The 18,915-nt window shown below is 40.2% G+C and overlaps 1 protein-coding gene across 2 annotated transcripts in view; it reads left to right on the forward strand.

The window, feature by feature from the left end:
- Nucleotides 1-18,915, forward strand: part of NELL2 (neural EGFL like 2) — a 238,016-nt gene that overhangs the window by 48,924 nt on the left and 170,177 nt on the right. For both annotated transcript variants that reach the window (XM_073328000.1, XM_073327999.1), the window contains exons 4-9: nucleotides 4,904-5,077; nucleotides 5,191-5,287; nucleotides 10,672-10,744; nucleotides 10,918-11,000; nucleotides 13,245-13,373; nucleotides 14,726-14,828. In XM_073328000.1, coding sequence (XP_073184101.1) covers nucleotides 4,904-5,077; nucleotides 5,191-5,287; nucleotides 10,672-10,744; nucleotides 10,918-11,000; nucleotides 13,245-13,373; nucleotides 14,726-14,828 — 659 coding nt within the window. The remainder of the gene's footprint in view (nucleotides 1-4,903; nucleotides 5,078-5,190; nucleotides 5,288-10,671; nucleotides 10,745-10,917; nucleotides 11,001-13,244; nucleotides 13,374-14,725; nucleotides 14,829-18,915) is intronic.

Genomic DNA, 18,915 nt, shown 5'->3' on the forward strand with positions numbered 1-18,915 from the left:
TGGGGGGGATTGCGAGCTGTCAGACTCCACTCCCAAAACCTGCTTCGCCTCCAGCATTTACAATAGTGTTAAATATTAAAGTGTTTTTAATTTATAAGGGGGGTTTCGCACTCAGAGGCTTGCTGTGTGAAAGGGGTCACCAGTACAAAAGTTTGAGATCCACGGCTTTAGGCCTTAGAATCTATGAATTTGGGCTGTGGGTGCAGGAAAAAGGATACACTAGTTCAGCTGATGAGGCTCCTTCAGCAGAACCCCTGGGAGAGGCCAACAGTACAAACCACCTCTTGCTCTCCCTGGAAGTAAATCTTCCTTGGAGAACAGCTGGCTCCCAGAATGCAAATGTAAACCCCCTTACCAGCAGTCATTTTCCACGCCTACACATTTAGAACTCCTTGGCACAGCAGAGACATTTAGAATATTTTTGTCACTGTGTGTTACCCGTTATCCAAGTTGATTTTCTAAGGTTTAGTTTACTTTTCTGTAGGTGTGGGAGAGCATCTGTGAGAATCACAGCCCAAATCTGCCATCACTTATTCACATGGGCTCCCTCTGAAGTTAACAGAAGTTACTGTAGTTTCTTTCTGTGCAAAATTTGGCCTTAGATTTCCATCACTAAGTATATTTGCCCATCTTGAGCAGGGCATCATTTTCTAAGGGTTAAAGGGAGGGCAGCCCCCCACCCCCCAACCTTGGTATGACTTTGCCCCCCTGACTTTTCATAGAGCTATATGCTCCATTATGTCTTACACTCTTCCCCCTCTCTCCCCACCACAACTTTGCAGGATATAATATGGTGTTCTTTATGCTGACACAACTGGCCCCCGCTTCCCAGGCTCCCTGAATTTTTCTGAAATGATGCCCCTGATCTTGAGGACACTCTATCCCTTTTATACTTTAGAGAAAATCAGCTGATGTAGATAGCATAGGTCTATTGAATCAATGGGGTCAAGTCAGCTTATACCAGCTGAGGATCTGGCCCACTCTGTGGTGAATCTGATATGAAATGAAAATGATTAACGCCCCCATCCCTCCCCTGTGTCTGTTTCATAACATTAGTTCATGCTTAAGGTGGTGCTGTTTCAGCTGCTTCTGTCACTGTGTTTCCTTGATGCCTCTATACATTGTTTGTGAACAATAAACTATTATTCCCTTAGTGGTGCTTGGGGTTTTTTTATTTTGTTTTTAATTTTTTAACTTTTAAGATAAGCTTGACAAGATGGAGGAGGAGGACAGTGGCTCCCCGCTCTCATGTTGAGTGCCATGACTCACCCTCGTAAATTCATAATCATTTGTACGGCTGGTCTTTCCCCTTGCTGAAGGCATGTTTTATTTCCAGCTGGATTATAAACTGAGTTTTTAAAGTTACATTGTCATTACTGGTCAGTGTTTACTCACTGGAAGACTTTGCTTGGACCTTTATTATTTTTGTAGTCATGAAAAATAACAGCAAGATGGTGGAAACTGGTAATCATCTACATTTAGATACAGCAGCACACCTTTTGTTTAACAATCACCAAGAGCTTTTAAAAACACTAATTAGGCCCTGCTGTGAGGCAGATAAATAGTGGTTTGCTCTTGTTATGGATTAATAAACAGAGTTTTTTACCTAGAGTTCACACAGTGAGTTAGTGACAGAACTGGAAATAGAACCAGGAGTCCTGAACTGCAGTTCATGTTTTATCCAGAAGGCCGCACATCCAAATTCCAGCCTCATGGTTTATCCCATCAAAGTTCTTGCTTTAATGCTGTGGGCTGACCCCATGTTTCCTTCTTTTCTCTGCCAGACTCCATCACTTGCCAAAAATTTCACGTAAATTCCGAGGCCCAAATATTCCCCAGCAAACCCTCTTCTAGCCCATCTATGTAAGTGTTATGTTCACAGCATACACACAAAGAAGTTAGATTAAAAAACATAAACACTGTTTATGTTTACTGGCAGTTGCAATGTAAAGCTACTTTATTTCTTAAAATTCAGCATGATAACACACAAGAACCCAAAAACTGAGAGAGAGGAAACCGGTTGACTCCTAAGGCTCTATGGCACAACCCAGCCCACCTTGCTTTAAGCTGGCCCTTTCCAGACTGACGGCTGCTAGGCCCAGATTGCATATTTCCCTACAGAGCCCCCTAGCCTGCAAGCAGGGCCAGGAAACCCTCACTCTTAAGGTACCTGTACACTGCACACCACTGGCAGCAGCATGTAGGGTATGTGGGTACATGTCGCAGTGAAAAGTGTCCACATTGCGGTATGTAGCAATACATGGCAGTGTAAGGCTCTGGCAGTGGGGAAAGGCTTCAGCAGGAGGGAGGCAGCAGAACAATGCTATTTTTAGCAGTGTAGACAGGAGAGGCACTGCTTGGGCATGTAGAAAGACGTGTAGGGTACATACCCTAAGGTTGTGGCATGTCTATTCTACTTGCCTAAGCAGTGCTGTGCTTCTTTACTGTCTACACTGCTGTTTATACCCGTGCTTGGGTGACATGCTGTGTATGTACTCTACGTGTCGCCATAAGGAGGGTGCAGTATAGACATACCCTTAAAGTGATAGCTTGCAATGCCAGTGTAGTCCTCAATATACCAAAGAGCAAAATAGTTGTTTATTTTACAACTAGTATACTTATTTTTTCATTTTTTAAAAGTTCCTATGCACTTGGCCTGCTCCTCCTTCCATGGAAGTCCATTTTCCCATCAACTTCCAAGGGAGCAGGATCAAACGCTTGTCTATTCTAAGAGATGATCTTTTAACCTATTCCTATCTCTCTTGCTCAGGTTTAGATCTGTGATCAGTTGCTGAAAGAGCTGTACAATATGTTCAACCTCTTTGTTTGATCAGGAGTGACCTTATTTTTATCCTTTAAGCATGAGTTATGAAGGAGGTTGTTAAGTTGACTGATGCCCTGTCACTATTGCCCATTTTCTTTGCAGCCGAGCCTTCAGTTAGTTTACGTTTCTTGCCAATGAAAAAATGATTGTTGGGCCACAAGGAGGTAAATTATTGTAGAGTGTAAATTTGATTGCTGATGTCAGTTAACTGCTTTGTTAATGCAGAGATTAGAGCATGTTGAAATATTCTTTATGGGGAGGAAGGGGAACATGCCTTTTGCCATTTTGAGAGAGTTAACTGTTTTGGTGCTATTGCAGGGCTCATTTAATTAAAATAAAAGCTAAAAGAAAGGAGCGATGTGATTTGAGCCCTCCCTTGAAACAGGGGTCATAAAAGTTTATTTTTACTCACTTATCTTGTCTCCTCTCACCCACCTTGCAAACTAAATTCCTTATCCTGCCAGTACTTTAGAAAAACACGTGTCCTATTAGAACAAAACAAACAAACAAAACCACACACATGGTATCAAACTACAACCATTCCATCAATCTTGTGCAGAACAAAAGGGAGATTGCCAGCTCTTGCCATCGTATTGCGACTCTCATGATATTTAGTGATTTTTCTCTTAAAGTGACAGCTCCTGCATTTATGTGATTATTGGAGAATCCCAGATTTTGTTTAAAAAAGTTTCTAGATCTCATGGTTTCAGAGAAAAGCTTGAAAATGTGAACAGTAAAGATTCAAAACCCAGAAAACAAATTAATTCCACGTTTTATTCTTTTAAAAAAATCTCATGATGTTTAAACCAATCTTTAAACCTGGCTTGTGATTTTTGAATGCGTGGGGCAGGCAATACTGATTGATGAGTTTAAGAAGGTTTTCCTGGGCCTTCTCTTACTCCTACTGCTAGTGGTGTGCTCTATGCCAGCCAGTAGCTGTGGATCTGCAGCAGGTATTAAAGGGGTCATACATTTGCATAGGTTTGGTAATGGATATTTGTCTGGGTTTTGTAAGATCAGTTACTTCTGACTTGGAAATGAAATAAATACTTGACTCTCACACTGCTGCATAAAACACATGTGTTGATGGTACAGCACACACAGAATCCCTTTTCAGGCTTTGATTGTCCCTTCCGACTATCACCATCATTCCACCCTTAGCTCCCTTTTGCAGGATGTAGCAATAAGGGGCTTCATAGGACCTGAGCAAGGAGTGAGCAAGCCCTGTCCTTCCCAGGATGATTTATCAGGCAGTTGCATGCTTACTAGAAGAGGCCTAGTTCTCAGGATAGGCAGGGTGTAACTCTGTCTATCCTGGTGTGGGTCGGACCATGAGGCGCTTTTAAATCCACCTACCACTGCATCTCCAGCTTGTCTGTGCTCAAATTCACCCAACTTTGGTATACATATAATGCTGTTTTGTACCAAGTGTATATGAGTTCAGAAGGGCCTAGCATTTCTTCACCTCCAGTTCTTTGGCAAAAACTATGATTATGAATAATGCAAAGGGATGTTACAGTATATCCTAAAGCATTAGGGCAATATCCAGCCTCAGTTCTTGCTTGCTTATTACTACCCCAATAGCCCTAATGATGGGTAATAGTTCCACTCACAGCGGTTGGTGTTGTCTTCATTGTATTTAGTGTGCCTGTACGTCTCCAGGATACTCTGCCCACTTTCTGAGGGTAGTGCGCTGGATTTTGTGTGGTTCTGGATCAGATTATTTTAATAATAGAAAGAATTGCATTTCTAATGGTACTATGTTAAGGAACACATTGGTGTTTAAAGAGCAACAGAAGAGATCTAATTTGATGATATTAGTGGAATTCTTATTAGCTTGGGATCTGACACACTTGTATGAAGGCTGCATTCTGCTCCTAAAAGAGTTATTTAAAAGGTAAATAAGAGACCAACATTGCACAGCCTCTATTTGCACTCTGACTGAGGGCCTCCTTCTCTTGATTTCTTCCTCTTGTTAATCGTTCATATATGATAATCAGGCACCACATTATATGCAATGTTGCATTCTCCTGTCCTGATATGAATGCTTAATGACTCAATGCTGCATGTTTGGTGTAGGTACTTGGAACTAGAGAGCAGTGGACATCGAAATGAAATCAGGTTGCATTACCGTTCAGGCGGCCATCGCTCACACACAGAAGTGTTTCCGTACATTTTGGCAGATGATAAGTGGCACAGGCTTTCCTTAGCAATCAGTGCCTCACACTTGATTTTACATGTGGACTGCAATAGGTAAGTGAAGAGTGATATTTCATATTAATAAATAGTAGTCTGGAGCATTCCAGCTCAGTAATAAATGAAATGATAATGATTTGAGGTTTATTTCTTCTATTGTTTCTTAACAGAATTTATGAAAGGGTTGTGGAGAAGCCCTACATGGATTTACCTTTGGGTACAGCATTTTGGTTGGGACAGAGGAATAACGCACATGGTTATTTTAAGGTAGGCTTTCCCTGAGAGGAAAAGACTGAACATAGGTAAAAATGGCAATAGTGTTCCGTCTATATCTGCAGCAGTGGGAATATTTTAAATACTGTGGTACATAAAGGCTTTATCATGTGAGGTTGCTGTTGATCCAGTTCCCCTAAGCGGAACATACTCCTTGGCATAGGGGCAGGCAAATTTCATCCTCCAGCACCAGTGTGGGCAGCTGTCTTCCAGAAGGATTCACCCTTATGGGAGGTGAGAGGATCCTTGATCCACCACCTTCCTCCCAGGGGTTTGCTTGAGACAAGTAAGGTTTATCTTGCTACCAGGAGTCTGTAAGAGGTTCCACAGAGGAGAATGCCTGGACCATGTGCTGAATCAGCTGGTGGGGTTAAGCATCTGAAATGAAACTGCTGTGATCAGCAAGGAATTGTCATCAGGAGCCAATCTTTATTAGTTAGAGTTGAAAATAAGTTACCACAACCATCATGCATCCTGTCACACACTTCCTCACACCAAATTGAGATCCACAGCATGTGACAGGAGCCACAACACCCATGAGCAAAGAAATCTGAGTTCAGTTGGGTGGCTGTCAAATTATGGTGTACTGTGAATAAGTAAGGCTAGAGAGCAAGATAACCATTTAAGAGGGGCATGATCAGTGACCAAGGTAAAAGGGGATCCCCGGAGATAATGGAATAGGGATTGTATTGCCTGTTGCACAGTTAGATGTATGTTTTCTGTCTCAGAATATTTTTCACCAGAGGAAAGAGCTATCTACTCCAATACAATACATGGTGCTCAATGCCATTATTCTTCTATTGTGTTTAGGTTCTTAAACTACACCTCTCACCATGGTCTCTGAGCATCTTCCAGGGTTAAAAATTAACAAGGTGACTAACATCAGTAAAGAGAGAGAAGTTTCCTCTGCCGGGAGAATAGTTACAAGTGTTTTAGTTTGCATTTTAACTTTACAATGACTATATTACTACATGTTGCTATATGGGAAAGCAAGGTTGAAGAAGTAAGATTTTTCATTTGGACTAGAAAATGGTAAGATTTATGGTCATGCTTAGTTCCTATTTGATGAATCCTTGGCCATACTCCTTGTCCATGGTTTGACATCACCCATTTTGGGGCTATCTCGGGGGGTCCTTGCAGCACTGCAGCCCTGTCTCCACAAGGATGTTTTGGTACTTGAGGCCCTAAAGGCTAGGGTTCTTTGGATGCTGGGCCCTGTGGCCTGGCTGAATCTGCCTTGCTAATTTTTAAATCTTGGCTAAAACACTGATTTTAATTTTCAATGCAAGTCCTGCCTTTGGTGCTGAAATCAGCATTAGATGTGTAAACGCATGTTTTCCATGCCCAAGTACAGATTTAAATCCCAAGTGGGTGTGAGATATGGAATGGATGTCCCATCAGGCACTCTGTTTTGAAAACTGAGCCCTGTATCTGTTTTTTAAATTCAGTATATTTTTTCTTCTCTATATTAAATGTCAGTCTCCTTGTTAAATGGCTGAGAGGTGATCAAGCCTACAGAGGCAGAATCCACTGAAAAGTGGCATTCTTGACTTTAATTATTTTCTAATTTTTAATTATTTTGTTTAAGATTACTGTGATGGGGCTTAACCCCCATCCCCTGCAAGGCTAATGAAGGCACCCAATTGGTCATGCTTTGCACCTGGAGTGGTGAGTCGCTAACTGGCTCCCAGCCATAGGGGGCGGAACTAAGCCGTAATACGTAAACTGAAGGAGCTTAATTTGAGGGAGAGACAGCAGAGAAGACAGGTCTTTCTGGCTGGGAGAAGCCCAGGGTTAAAGTACACAGACAGAGGGAATGGGGACTGCACACTACAGGGACAGTGTAGGCTCCTGCAAAGGAAGCCTTGAGGTAAGATTTGTAAATAGAGTAGAAAAGACTACAGTAGCCCAATAGCGTAGAAGAACTAATCAGTTTCATTTGGATTTGTGGTGTGTTTCGGGTGTAGTCAACCAGGTCACAAAAGAAAGGACTGCCCTTTCATGGAGCATGGCTATTTGGATTGTTACTGCAGGAAAGTCTGCAGTTTGGCATGTTTCCTCAGTAGTGGGCATGCTCCAGCTTACCAAAACTGCTGATGTGTCTAGATGTGAAATGAGAGGACTGATTGACTCCAGGTGCGGGTGGACACTGGTTTGAGGGAGTAGACTCCCATCTGCAAAAACAGATTGGCATCTGCAGGTGTACATCTCGTGCATGCACAGAGAGACCGAGTCTACCCGACAGCAGAGATAGAAATAGAAATGCAAGTTCAGAGGTACAAGCTGAGAGCTGATATATTAAGAAACCTCCCCTCACCTGTAATTGTAGGGTGAAACTGGCCTAATTTCCCAGTCCTATTACAAGAAAGGATATCACATGAACAAATTAACCATAAGGCAACTCTCATCTGGACACAGGCTGTTGGGCCGGGTGGCCTAGAGACAGGGCCAAGTACTCAATGGACTGGGGAAATGTAATTGAGAGAGTCGAACAAGAAATGCCAAGCCAGCTACAGGCCCTAGAAACACAATTGCACAAGGCAAACTAAGAGCTGGAAGAGGTGAAAGCCTCATGACAGATAGGGTTGCCAATGCTCCAGGATTGTCCTGGAATCTCCAGGAATTAAAGATTTATCTTTAGTTAAAGATTGTCATGTGATTGACACCTCCAGGAATACATCCAAACAAAATTGGCAACTCTAATGACAGAAAATAATAGAGGAGGCCACATAACAAGAGCAAGAATAGATTTGGACAAGACTAGAGCTGGCATATGAAAAGAATTGTTGGCAGCAACACAAATGGGAGCTGGCTGCACTGAGAACCATGGAAATACATGGCAAGGGTGCTCCAACCTCTAGAAACCAAGAACAGTCCCCTGCAGAAAAGGAAATGGATTGGGTGAGTTCATGGGGAATGGATGCTCTGAATGAGGAGAGAGGAGAAGTTGCCTCAATCATGGACCCTGACCGAGCACCCAAAGGGCAATCATACAAGGCTGGCCTGTCCATGGAGAGTAAACGGATCCGGGACTTTCAAGAGAGATTAACTGCTGCAAAAGAGGCCCTGCAGATACACATCCAAACTAGAGAATATTAGAAGGAATGTTCTGAAGACATGCTAGGTTATAAAAATTGATTGTTTATCTGAGTACTACTTAGAGGAGGCAACTGCAGGGCCCCGTACAGTGATGGGGAGAGAGAGTTCTGATGGGCAGTATCTTGAGAGATGTGCGTAATGGGACTTAACCCCAACACCTGCAAGGCTGGCGAAAGCGCCCAATTAGTCAGGCTTTGCACCTGGGGAGGAGAGTAGCTAATTGGCTCCCAACCAGAGAGGGTGATGGAGCTAGTCGTAATAAGTAGACTGAAGGAGGTACTTGTGGGGAGAGATAGCAGAGAAGACCAGTCTCTCTGGCTGAGCGAAGCCCAGGGTTAGGTTACATAGACAGAATGGGGACGTGATGGAGCAATGTAGGCTTCTGCAAGGGAAGCCTTGAGATAGGATTTGTAAGTAGAGAAGAAAAGACCACAGTAGCCCAAGAGGGTGGGAGAAGTATTCAGTTTGGATTTTGTGAGGGCTTGTTTATGATACCCCAGAAGGGGTCTGAATTTAGCTGTTGTGGCCGGAGGGCTGAGCCACAAGACCTGGGGCCAGAGGCAGCTGGCCAGCAGGGGGTGCTGGAGCCAAAGATAGTGGCAACAGCCCACACTGACTCAAGGGGTTGCTCCAACGGTGAGTGAGCCCTTCCACAATTGCTTATGGTGCTCCAAAACTCATTTAATTTGCTGTATTTGCTTATGACTAATACCGTTTTTAGATTAACATGTAGTTATTTCTTTCTTTTCAAGCCTTACTTTACATGATACTCATCCTTTTTCTGAAATGTCTGGGACTGTGGTGGAACATGCACACACATCAAGGTGTAAAATGAAAGACACCATTTGTAGTTGCTTTTTGGTTTATTTTAGTTGTTTGTCAAGAAAATCTAGAGGAGTCAAAATACCATGAGAATTTTTTCTTACTGAGAAAAGCCAAATTAAATGAAATTCAGCAATGAATCGTAGCACCAATCCATCCAAAATACATTGATCTTATTGGTTGTTCAATATATGATATTACAAATGGTTACATTGAAAACAAAAGAATTGAACATAGTGTTGTGGACTGTAAATCTCTTCAGACTTGTAACCCAAGATTTTAATAAATGACTAGTGGGTGCCTAGGGGCTTGGTTTTCTGAAGGTGTATTCCCAGCACTTTCTGAAAATCAGGCCCTTTTAAGGTGTCTCACATTGGATAGCCAAAAAATGAGGCCCGCAAAATCATGACTCTCTTGTGAAAATCCTGGTCTAGGGTTTTATTTGGTTTTGAACCTAAACTTGCTCCCGCTGAATCAGTGTGGGATTTGGCCTTTAATTAGGATTGAGCCCACAGTGTTTTGATACCTTTTCTTCATAGCGCTATAAATCAGTTTGAAATTCATTGCCAGTTCATTGCATTTCTTTTAAGAATGAGTTCTGAAGATCAGTGTAAGTCATGGAAGGAAGGGTAGATGAAAGGGACATCTGCAGTGTGTGTGATAGGATGGTTCATTTCTAAATTACTGTTTGGCCTTTGCTTTAGGAGAGTAGCAAAGTGGCTGGCTGCTAATTATATCTTAATGACTAAGGATGTATGTGAATTCTGGCTGTAAACATGTGATCTGTCCCTCTGGGTGAAACGGGTCATTTCCAGCTGGCATATTTGAATTTTATGCTAAACGTACTGTTCTCCTAAATTGTCAACATGCTCCACTGTAGCTGTGTAATAGATATGTTGCTTCTCTGAATTAGGTATGCTGTATAACAAGATCCATATCAAAATCATGAAATGGCTGTCTGAATCTGTTTTTCATGATTCAAGTTTCTTTAATCTTCACTTCTGTTTGACAACAGTAGTTCAGTGAAAATTTGCATTTTATGTAAAACAGTGTTTCAAAGACCCGGAAACTGAAAATTATTTTTTAAGTTCCTTTAAAGGTCATTTTCAAGCTTTTCTTCAATGGGTAACTAAAAATAACAATGAATTCAAAACAACCAGACTCTTGTCATTTAATTACATCTTGACATTTAATCGTATGCCTTTAAAAATGGTTCAGTATGTGTGTACATGTACAGCTATCTATTTTATTTACTCTTTGCTCTCCCATCACCACAGTGGATGCAAATAAGAAGTACTGTATTCATAAATAGTGGTTTTTTCATGCAGTTTTTCTTTTCATGCAGTTTTTCTGTGTGAGCTCTAATGTTTTATGTGGTGAACATTGCTGTGGAATATTATTTTGACAGTAAAAATAATGCACGCTCTTCTTTCTTTTCTATCTGTACTTGCACACAGGGCATAATGCAAGATGTGCAGCTACTTGTCATGCCTCAAGGATTTATTTCTCAGTGCCCAGATCTTAATCGCAGTAAGTCTATTAGTTCGTACACCATAGAATCAAAGGTGTGCTTCTTGCTTCATTTTTTGTCCTGCAAGCTCTCTTAAAACCTTGAGCTCCAATATACTGATTGTCAGCTGTGACTTGTGTAGATTGAACCTATTGTATATACAATTTGACAAATGTGGTGTTTGTAATTCCAGCCTGCCCAACTTGTAATGACTTCCATGGACTTGTACAGAAAATCATGGAGCTGCAGGACATTTTAGCCAAAACATCAGCTAAGGTAACAGTTACTCAGAGACATGGTGTGGGGCATAGGGAATTTTCAGGCTTCAATTCAGATCTCTCTCAAAAAATACAGATGTTCCGTTCAAAGAGCTTTCTTACATTTCAATGTTTTCATGGCATTGTACATTGTCAAAATAAATAGCATCAAAATTCCTGGACAAGGGTTTACAAATATGCAAGCTCTATCTGTCAGACTAAGGATTCAGTAAAACTGGAATGAAACAGGTTACCACATTTACAGTGCTTGTTGCAGCAGGATTTTTTTGGTTTAAGAGTTTTCTAAACCCGAGCTGTTCAAAAAACAGATCAAAAATATGAAAGTACTGGGGCTGAGGACTTTCAAGCAGTATCTACATCTACTATCTGATGATCACATCAAAAACATACCCAATTACCAATGGGCATACATCAGTTTACACCATTGTTTAAAAAAGGCCAGTGCTTTAAATGTCTGTAGCAGTACTATTGTCACACTGGTTTAATACTGGGTGTGACAGGCTGGGTCACAGAAACCATTTTGGGAACTGCTACCTGATGTGCTGGAACTACTTCTGAGCCCATTTTCCCTGGCAGCCTGGTACTTCAGTACCTTACCTGGTTGTGCCAGACATGCCAGCCTGCTGCAAACACAGACCCAGGTCTGAACCACATCCCCCAAAAGCTGCAGGCTTAACTGAAAACAGCTTAAGAAGTGCTCCTGTCTCCCACCCAGAAGTGCTCCAACACCCAGGTACCCAACTCCCAATGGGATCCAAACTCCAAATAAATCTGTTTTACTCTGTATAAAGCTTATACAGGGTAAACTCATAAATTGTTCGCCCTCTATAACACTGATAGAGAGATATGCACAGCTGTTTGCTCCCCAAGGTATTAGTAGTTGCTTTGGGTTAATTAATAAGTTAAAAAGTGATTTTATTAAATATAAAAAATAGGATTTAAGTGGTTCCAAGTAATAACAGACAGAACAAAGTAAATTACCAAGCAAAATAAAACAAAAACACTCAAGTCTAAGCCTAATACAGTAAGAAACTAAATGCAGGTAAAACTCACCCTCAGAGATGTTCCAATAAGCTTCTTTTGCAGACTAGACTTCCTCCTAGTCTGGATCCAGCAATAACTCACACCCCTATAGTTACTGTCCTTTGTTCCAGTTTCTTTCAGGCATCTGTTTGGGGTGAAGACGCTATCTTTTGAGCCAGCTGAAGACAAAATGGTGGGGTTTCTAGGGGCTTATATAGTCTCTCTCTTGTAGGTGGAAACCCCTTTCTTCCCCCTGTGTAGAATCACAGCTACAAGATGGAGCTTTGGAGTCACATGGGCAAGTCACATGTCCAGGCATGACTCAGTTCTCTACATGCCGATGCCATTGCCCACATGTTCTCAGGAAAGCTCAAAAGTGGATTGGTGTCTGTCAAGGTCCACTGCTAGCCAAGTACTCCCAATTACTTGAATAACCCTTCACACTAAGTTGACCAAATCTATCTTAGGTGCTTTCTACAGCAAACACTTTAAACACAAGCATAGAGCCAACGCTTATAACTTCAGATATAAAAATGATACATGCATACGAATAGGATGAATAATGCAGTAGAACATAACCTTTGCAAAGATATGTTACATGGCATATCTAGCATAAAACACATTCCAGTTATGTCATATTTACATTCATAAGCGTATTTCTATAAAGCATTCTGGGGTGCAACATCACATGGGTTCTGTAATGTTACACTGCATTGGTTTACAATAGAGCACAAAATTACAGAAATATCCTGGTTCAAGTGCAGGAATAAGTGTTATACATGTAAAATGTGAGCTTTACTGCAATCAACGAGGACTCTTGCCTCCCCATCTCTCAAGTTCATGTGTTTTGCACGTGATCTGATAATTATCTGAAAGTAGTTTGAGTATTGCAAAATGGATGCTTCACAGAGTATAAAGATGATAAGCCACTGGCCAGATCCTTCTTGCCCGACTCACATCCGTAGTCCCATGATATCATTGAATAAAGTTAGCAGCAGCATGTCTCAGCTTCCAGTTTTTCTGCTGTAATGGCTGAACACTTAATCATTTAATATTTCACAATAACCACTTAGTCCTCATCTGACTGAATTTTCACACATGTACTTTTTCACTGTGCAATCCTGGATGGTAGAGGGCAGATGGTAGAGGGCAGTTAGATCATTAGTTATATGGAAACTGTTTACCAATGTAATAACCTATCTTTGTGAAACGTGTACAGCTGTCCCGAGCTGAGCAGAGGATGACTAAATTGGATCAGTGCTATTGTGAAAGGACCTGCACCATGAAGGGCACCACCTACAGAGAATTTGAATCCTGGACAGACGGCTGTAAGAACTGCACTTGCATGGTATGGCTACAATTTGAGTAGAGACTCAGGGACCCTAGTGTCCTCTTTATTTACAGTTTTAATGAAACAATATAATGATGAAACTTTCACAGTTTCCTCAAGGTAGCAACAGTCAAGTGCTAGCAAACCTCTTTTTTATTAACCACAGTGTATTAAAAATGTTTTATATATTTTTTCAGCAGGACCAGTATATGTAGTTTTGCCCCATTTTTCTTGCATGCCTAGGAGGATGCTAGGTAAAGTAAGAACTATACTGGGAGCAATATATTTTCCCATCAAGTTTTTCCCAAGTACTGTATTACAGACTGTTTCTCTGGAAAATTAATTCCCTGGTTCTTTCTTATACTATAAATACAGTTTTGTTCCTAGCAGATGATTTAATGGACCCCTTGTGCCTGATTCCATTAAGTCTCCTTTGGTTACATCTAGATCAACATGTAATAAAATGTAAAATGTCAATGCTGTATGCATGTCCTATTATACCACAAATAAAAAAGGATTTGTTGTAAGATGGATGAAAGACCCCCTCAGGTACCAAAATTCCAGAATTAATTGCATGTATCTTTGCAAGTACCAAATTATAATGTCTTGGTTAATGCACATCCATTTTAAAACTCTCATTAAATGCCTGATCCAAAGCCCATTAGAAATCAATGGAAAGACTTCCATTGACTGCCGTGTATTTTGGAGTAGGCCCAAAAGCCCTAGATAGATGTGCTGCAGTCTTTAATACCTTGAACTGTTTTTCTTAGGCTTATTGTCTTTTTGTTCCACAAATTTCTGGGGGCGGGAAATTACCAGTTAAATTTTTAACAGTTTATTGTTAGGTAGTAGAAGTTGTAAGTAGAAGGAACTACCAGTAACAAACCGAGTCTGATATAGTCAGATAAAATGCCTGTGGTTGAGATAAAGTGTTAAATGCGTGGTATGTTTTTGTCTCAGATTTTTCATACAGCTATGGTGATATTATCTTTTTTAAAATTAATGTAGTCTTTCATGTGAAAATTGTAAGGCACAGAATTGTTCTATGAGGCTTTTATACTTCACAGTAATCTACCAATTTGCAATTGATTGGCAGAATGTCTATGCTCCAAATGATTTAAGATTTCTTTTTACCAAGCAAAACTGTTTTCATCTTAATGAACACATCAGACTCATAAAAAGCCTACTTGGAGTAATAATTTTTTAAAGACCTAGGGTTGAATCTTTCTTTATACTAATAATTAAGAGAAACATTGTAAATATGACTTAATTTGGTATTGCTGAGGAGTTTTTCACATTTAAGAAGCAACTTTTAAATTCATGTATTTCACAAAAACTTTATATGAAAACATCTTTTTTTTTCTTCCCAGAATGGTACTGTGCAATGTGAAGCACTGATTTGCCCATTTTCTGATTGCCTACTGAATTCTGCTCCTGCATATGTGGATGGCAAATGCTGTAAAGAATGCCAATGTAAGTTTTATTGTGTGGTGCTTCTTTCTGTCAAATAGTATTTTTGAAATCTGAAAGGAAGATGTATGTACCTTTCAATAGAGATGTCACCAACAGAGCTGGTTGCAAAATGGTTTGTTTGGGGCCTTTTGTGGAAAATTTCAACTTTGTTGGAAAACAGCGAATTTTTTAGCCACTGACATTTTTTCAGTTTTTAGCCAAAAAATGTTGGTTTTGGAGGTTTCAGTTTTCTGGCAAAAAATCAAAACATTTAAAAAAAAGCAGACATTTTCTGTGAAAATTTTCATTTAAACAAAAATCTTATTTTCCATTAAAAAGAAAGTTGACAAAAATTGTGTCTACAAGCCTTAGTCACCACTATGCCCATCTTTGAATGCAGTCTTATTTGATTGGTTGGCTGGCTGGACATGCAGATACATCAGGTCATAGAGTTTAAGGCCAGAAGGGACCACCAGATCTTCAAATCTGACCTTCCGTATATCACAGCCACCAGTACCATCCGGCACACACACACTAAATCCAACAATGGAAATGAGACCAAAGTAAATGAGATCCACAGGAGACTAGATTATTATGTACCATGGACAGAGACTAGGACAGACTGAGGTGCACCTGTGCCCAAGGCCCCCCAGGAAAATAATTAAATGGGACATACCCAGATAATCCTGGCAAGTGACCCACACACTATGAGGAAGGTGAACCCCCCCCCCCCCAGCGTCAAGCCAATCTGACATGGAGGAAAATCCCTCCTGGCCCCACATATGACGATAGTTATTTGAGCAAGAACCAGTCAGCCAAGCACCTGAGAGAAAAAACGCTCAGAATATTTGTGCCTTGAACTCACTTTTCAGCACTATTCCAGTCTAGAAGAATATACTTCCAAAATAACATTAGAGCATTAGAAATAATGATCTGCTTTATGAATCTTGTTCTGCAATTAAGGAAACAGTAGACCTTGGCTTAAACAACCACCCAAGAGACCAGAAAAAATCGATAGCTAGAGGTGTTCTTTCACAAGAGGTCATACAAAAATCTACTGGATACTGCATGGGGATAATTTAAAGTGATCACTTAAAATAGGGGTTTGCATGTGGTTTCACTGTATTTTGGTACTGATTGCAGTCACGATTGTGGAGGAGAATTTTTAAGTTAATCAAATCCATGAGAGAGCTGATATAGTACTTGAGGTTGATTATGATCCATGGTGGACACATATACGGTATTTTATACTAAGCAATGGCAGAACCTTTTTCTTAAGTTTCTGTTCATTAAATTGTGCGTGTATTTCTTTGTTCTAGAATTTTTGAGGGTGTCCTGTGTGGTGGTGTGTACAATTTTTTCTTACCCAGTATGCAAGAACTCACAGCTGATTAGAATGACGTGTTGTAAGGAAAATTCAAGAAGACATTTTATACTCCATTGATTTTACTTACACAGTTCATTTATATTTAATTTTGTTAGAAGTTACACAAAGACCATCCATTTTATGAAGCCTTATTACCTTATTCTAGTAGATTAAATCTAATTGAGAGGAAATTGGAATTCAAATATACTTTTTACCAGGAACATAGAATTTCTGTGAGGAATAGATGGCTCAGGGAATTGGTAATAGGATATGAGACTTGTCAACTCTAAATCACTATTTCAAATTTTGCCCATGTTGACAGAGACTGAAAGATGTTTGAAATCCATTTGGTCAGCTACAATATCTGAAATGAGTTGTTGATCTCCTATGGACAAGTGTCCATGTCACAGTTGGTATTTTTGTTGGCAGGCTCAGCAGAGAGGGCAAGAGCTGAATGGGCATGATGAACACTCAGCCTGTCTTAGAGAAAGTGGGACCTTTTGGTAATGGTTGAAATGCATTGGTACCACAATATGATGAAACTTGCACCATTATTACCTTTTTGTGTGTATTTAATATAATAGATGACTTCATTTTCCCGGGTTGTTAATCCAGCGTCTCTTGCACCATTAATTCCGTTGTTCAGTCAGTGTGTCATCCAAATACACACACATATGCAATTTCTAATAAAGTAGCAGAAATAAATGGTCAGAGCATAAAATGATCCCTTATTTCATCTTGTTTTTTAAAGTTAATAATTCATTTTTCAATTTATTTCATGAAAGGCAGAAATGTAGACTCTGGGGATATGAACTTATAACTATAGGTTCCATTTTGTTTGCTGTATTCTCATTTTCACTTTTTAAAATTCCTTTTTATTAGTTAATCTTTATTATTAAGCTGATAATCTTCATCAAGAGAAATTTTCATATGTACAGGGAAAAGTAAAGTAATATTAACACTTACATTGCTTTATGAAACTGTACAAAAGAAAAATGATATCATGGAACTTACTGTATATCAAAATTGGATGAAATCCTTGGCTAAGTTTGTGACCTTAATCATCATAAGCCAGAGTGCCAGAGGTCAGATTGTTCCTGGTGATGGTAGACCCCAGGGAATAGGGAGGGAGGGTAAGGACACCTATGGAATATGTATTTGCTTCACAGGCATGTTTTGTGGAGTTGCTTGTGGTGTTGGCAGATTCATGCAAATGCTAAGTAGACTGTGTCCCTGTTTCTTTCCTGCACCTTCAACTTGTGCCTGGAGGTTACTGAAGCTCTAGTGCCCTGTAGTCACTGTGCTTGGTCATGTGGTGGTGGGAAGGGCAAGAGTGGAGTGCCTTTGTTTTGTTTCTATGGGGGAGTGGAGCAGGGCACCTATTGCAGCCTTGCTTCCCATTCTGTCACACACGAGGCAGGGTTCTTCCATCCACTACTTTATTAGCATAGTTTTCCACCCCTTATGACCTACTGGAACTGTACAAGGGGTGTGAGCAGAGGCCAGTATCTGGCTTAATGCTACCTGACATACGTGAAGTCTGGAGATGTACAGGATTTAAGATGACAGGCTTCTAAGTGTTTTATAGGTTTGTGAACTATTTCAGTGACTCTAGTGGGGAATCTGATGGATTAGGAATAGGACTGGGAGTTACCGGGTTCTGACACTAATTGCTGTGTAATCTTGGCTATGTCATCTAATAGTGATAAGAAATGTACCTACCTCACAACTAAATGTTTCTAAAATGCTATTTGTGTGCAAAAATATTGCTTAGCCTTGACAGTAGGAGAATTTAGGACCAGCCCTGTACTTAACCTATTAGGCCACATAGCTTTGTGGAAAGGAGGCAGGGGGGGCTTCTTCTTTGGGAACACTTTTTAAAATGTACAAGTTTGGATTTTTCAATAAAAGCAGCTTTTCAGTTTTTCTTAAACTTCCAATTCATGAAGAATTAAATGCATGAAATCTTGCTGAAATTTTTCATTAAATTGGTTTCATTTTGTGGACACTTTACCAACTCTAAAACAGCTCTAGTTCTGATGGAATAGCACCAGAGGTAAATGTGGTCTTTTGATGGACTGCAGTAGGTCTTGGATCAGGCCATTGGTGAGACAGTGAATAGATCAAAAATATGGAGAAGCTGCATTGGGTCAAATGTTTGTTTTCTGGTCTGTTGTTTCTCTGGTAGTGGTGCTACAGTCATTCAAATGTTGTGGGTTTTACAAAATATGGATGTTGTAGGAAGTCAGGGACATTAAGCTTTTCAGCCATTGCAGAGGACCAGCTGCTCTTCAGTCATAAATCTTTATACTTGTCCTTTTAAGATACCAATGTAAACAGAGAAGAAATTCTACTGTTCTGGTATGAGTTTCTGAAAAAACTTTAGACATAACGGTCGCTGGATTGTTCAATAGAACAATCTAGCGTTTATGGTGGACTCCTGCTTTCGGTGTGCATACTTTCTGAATGCTACTTAGCATTTTTGGAAAGTATTTTCCCTACAGCTTTAGCTCTCCTGTTCTGAAATGGCTCTGGTGACCTGATTCCTCAAGCCTTTGAATAACATACAATGATAGTACTATGTGATAATGACAGAAATAAATGCCTTATGTACCAGGTTGTCCTACAGAGATGAATTACACTGTCACAACATACTGTACTGGATATTTACCCAGGTTGTACTAGTGTTCTGTAATATTGTGTCTTGAGTTTTAGTGTCTCAAGCAAAATGGAATTGTTCTT

Source organism: Lepidochelys kempii, chromosome 1 (genome assembly GCF_965140265.1).
Source record: "Lepidochelys kempii isolate rLepKem1 chromosome 1, rLepKem1.hap2, whole genome shotgun sequence".
NCBI classification, from domain to species: Eukaryota; Metazoa; Chordata; order Testudines; family Cheloniidae; genus Lepidochelys; species Lepidochelys kempii.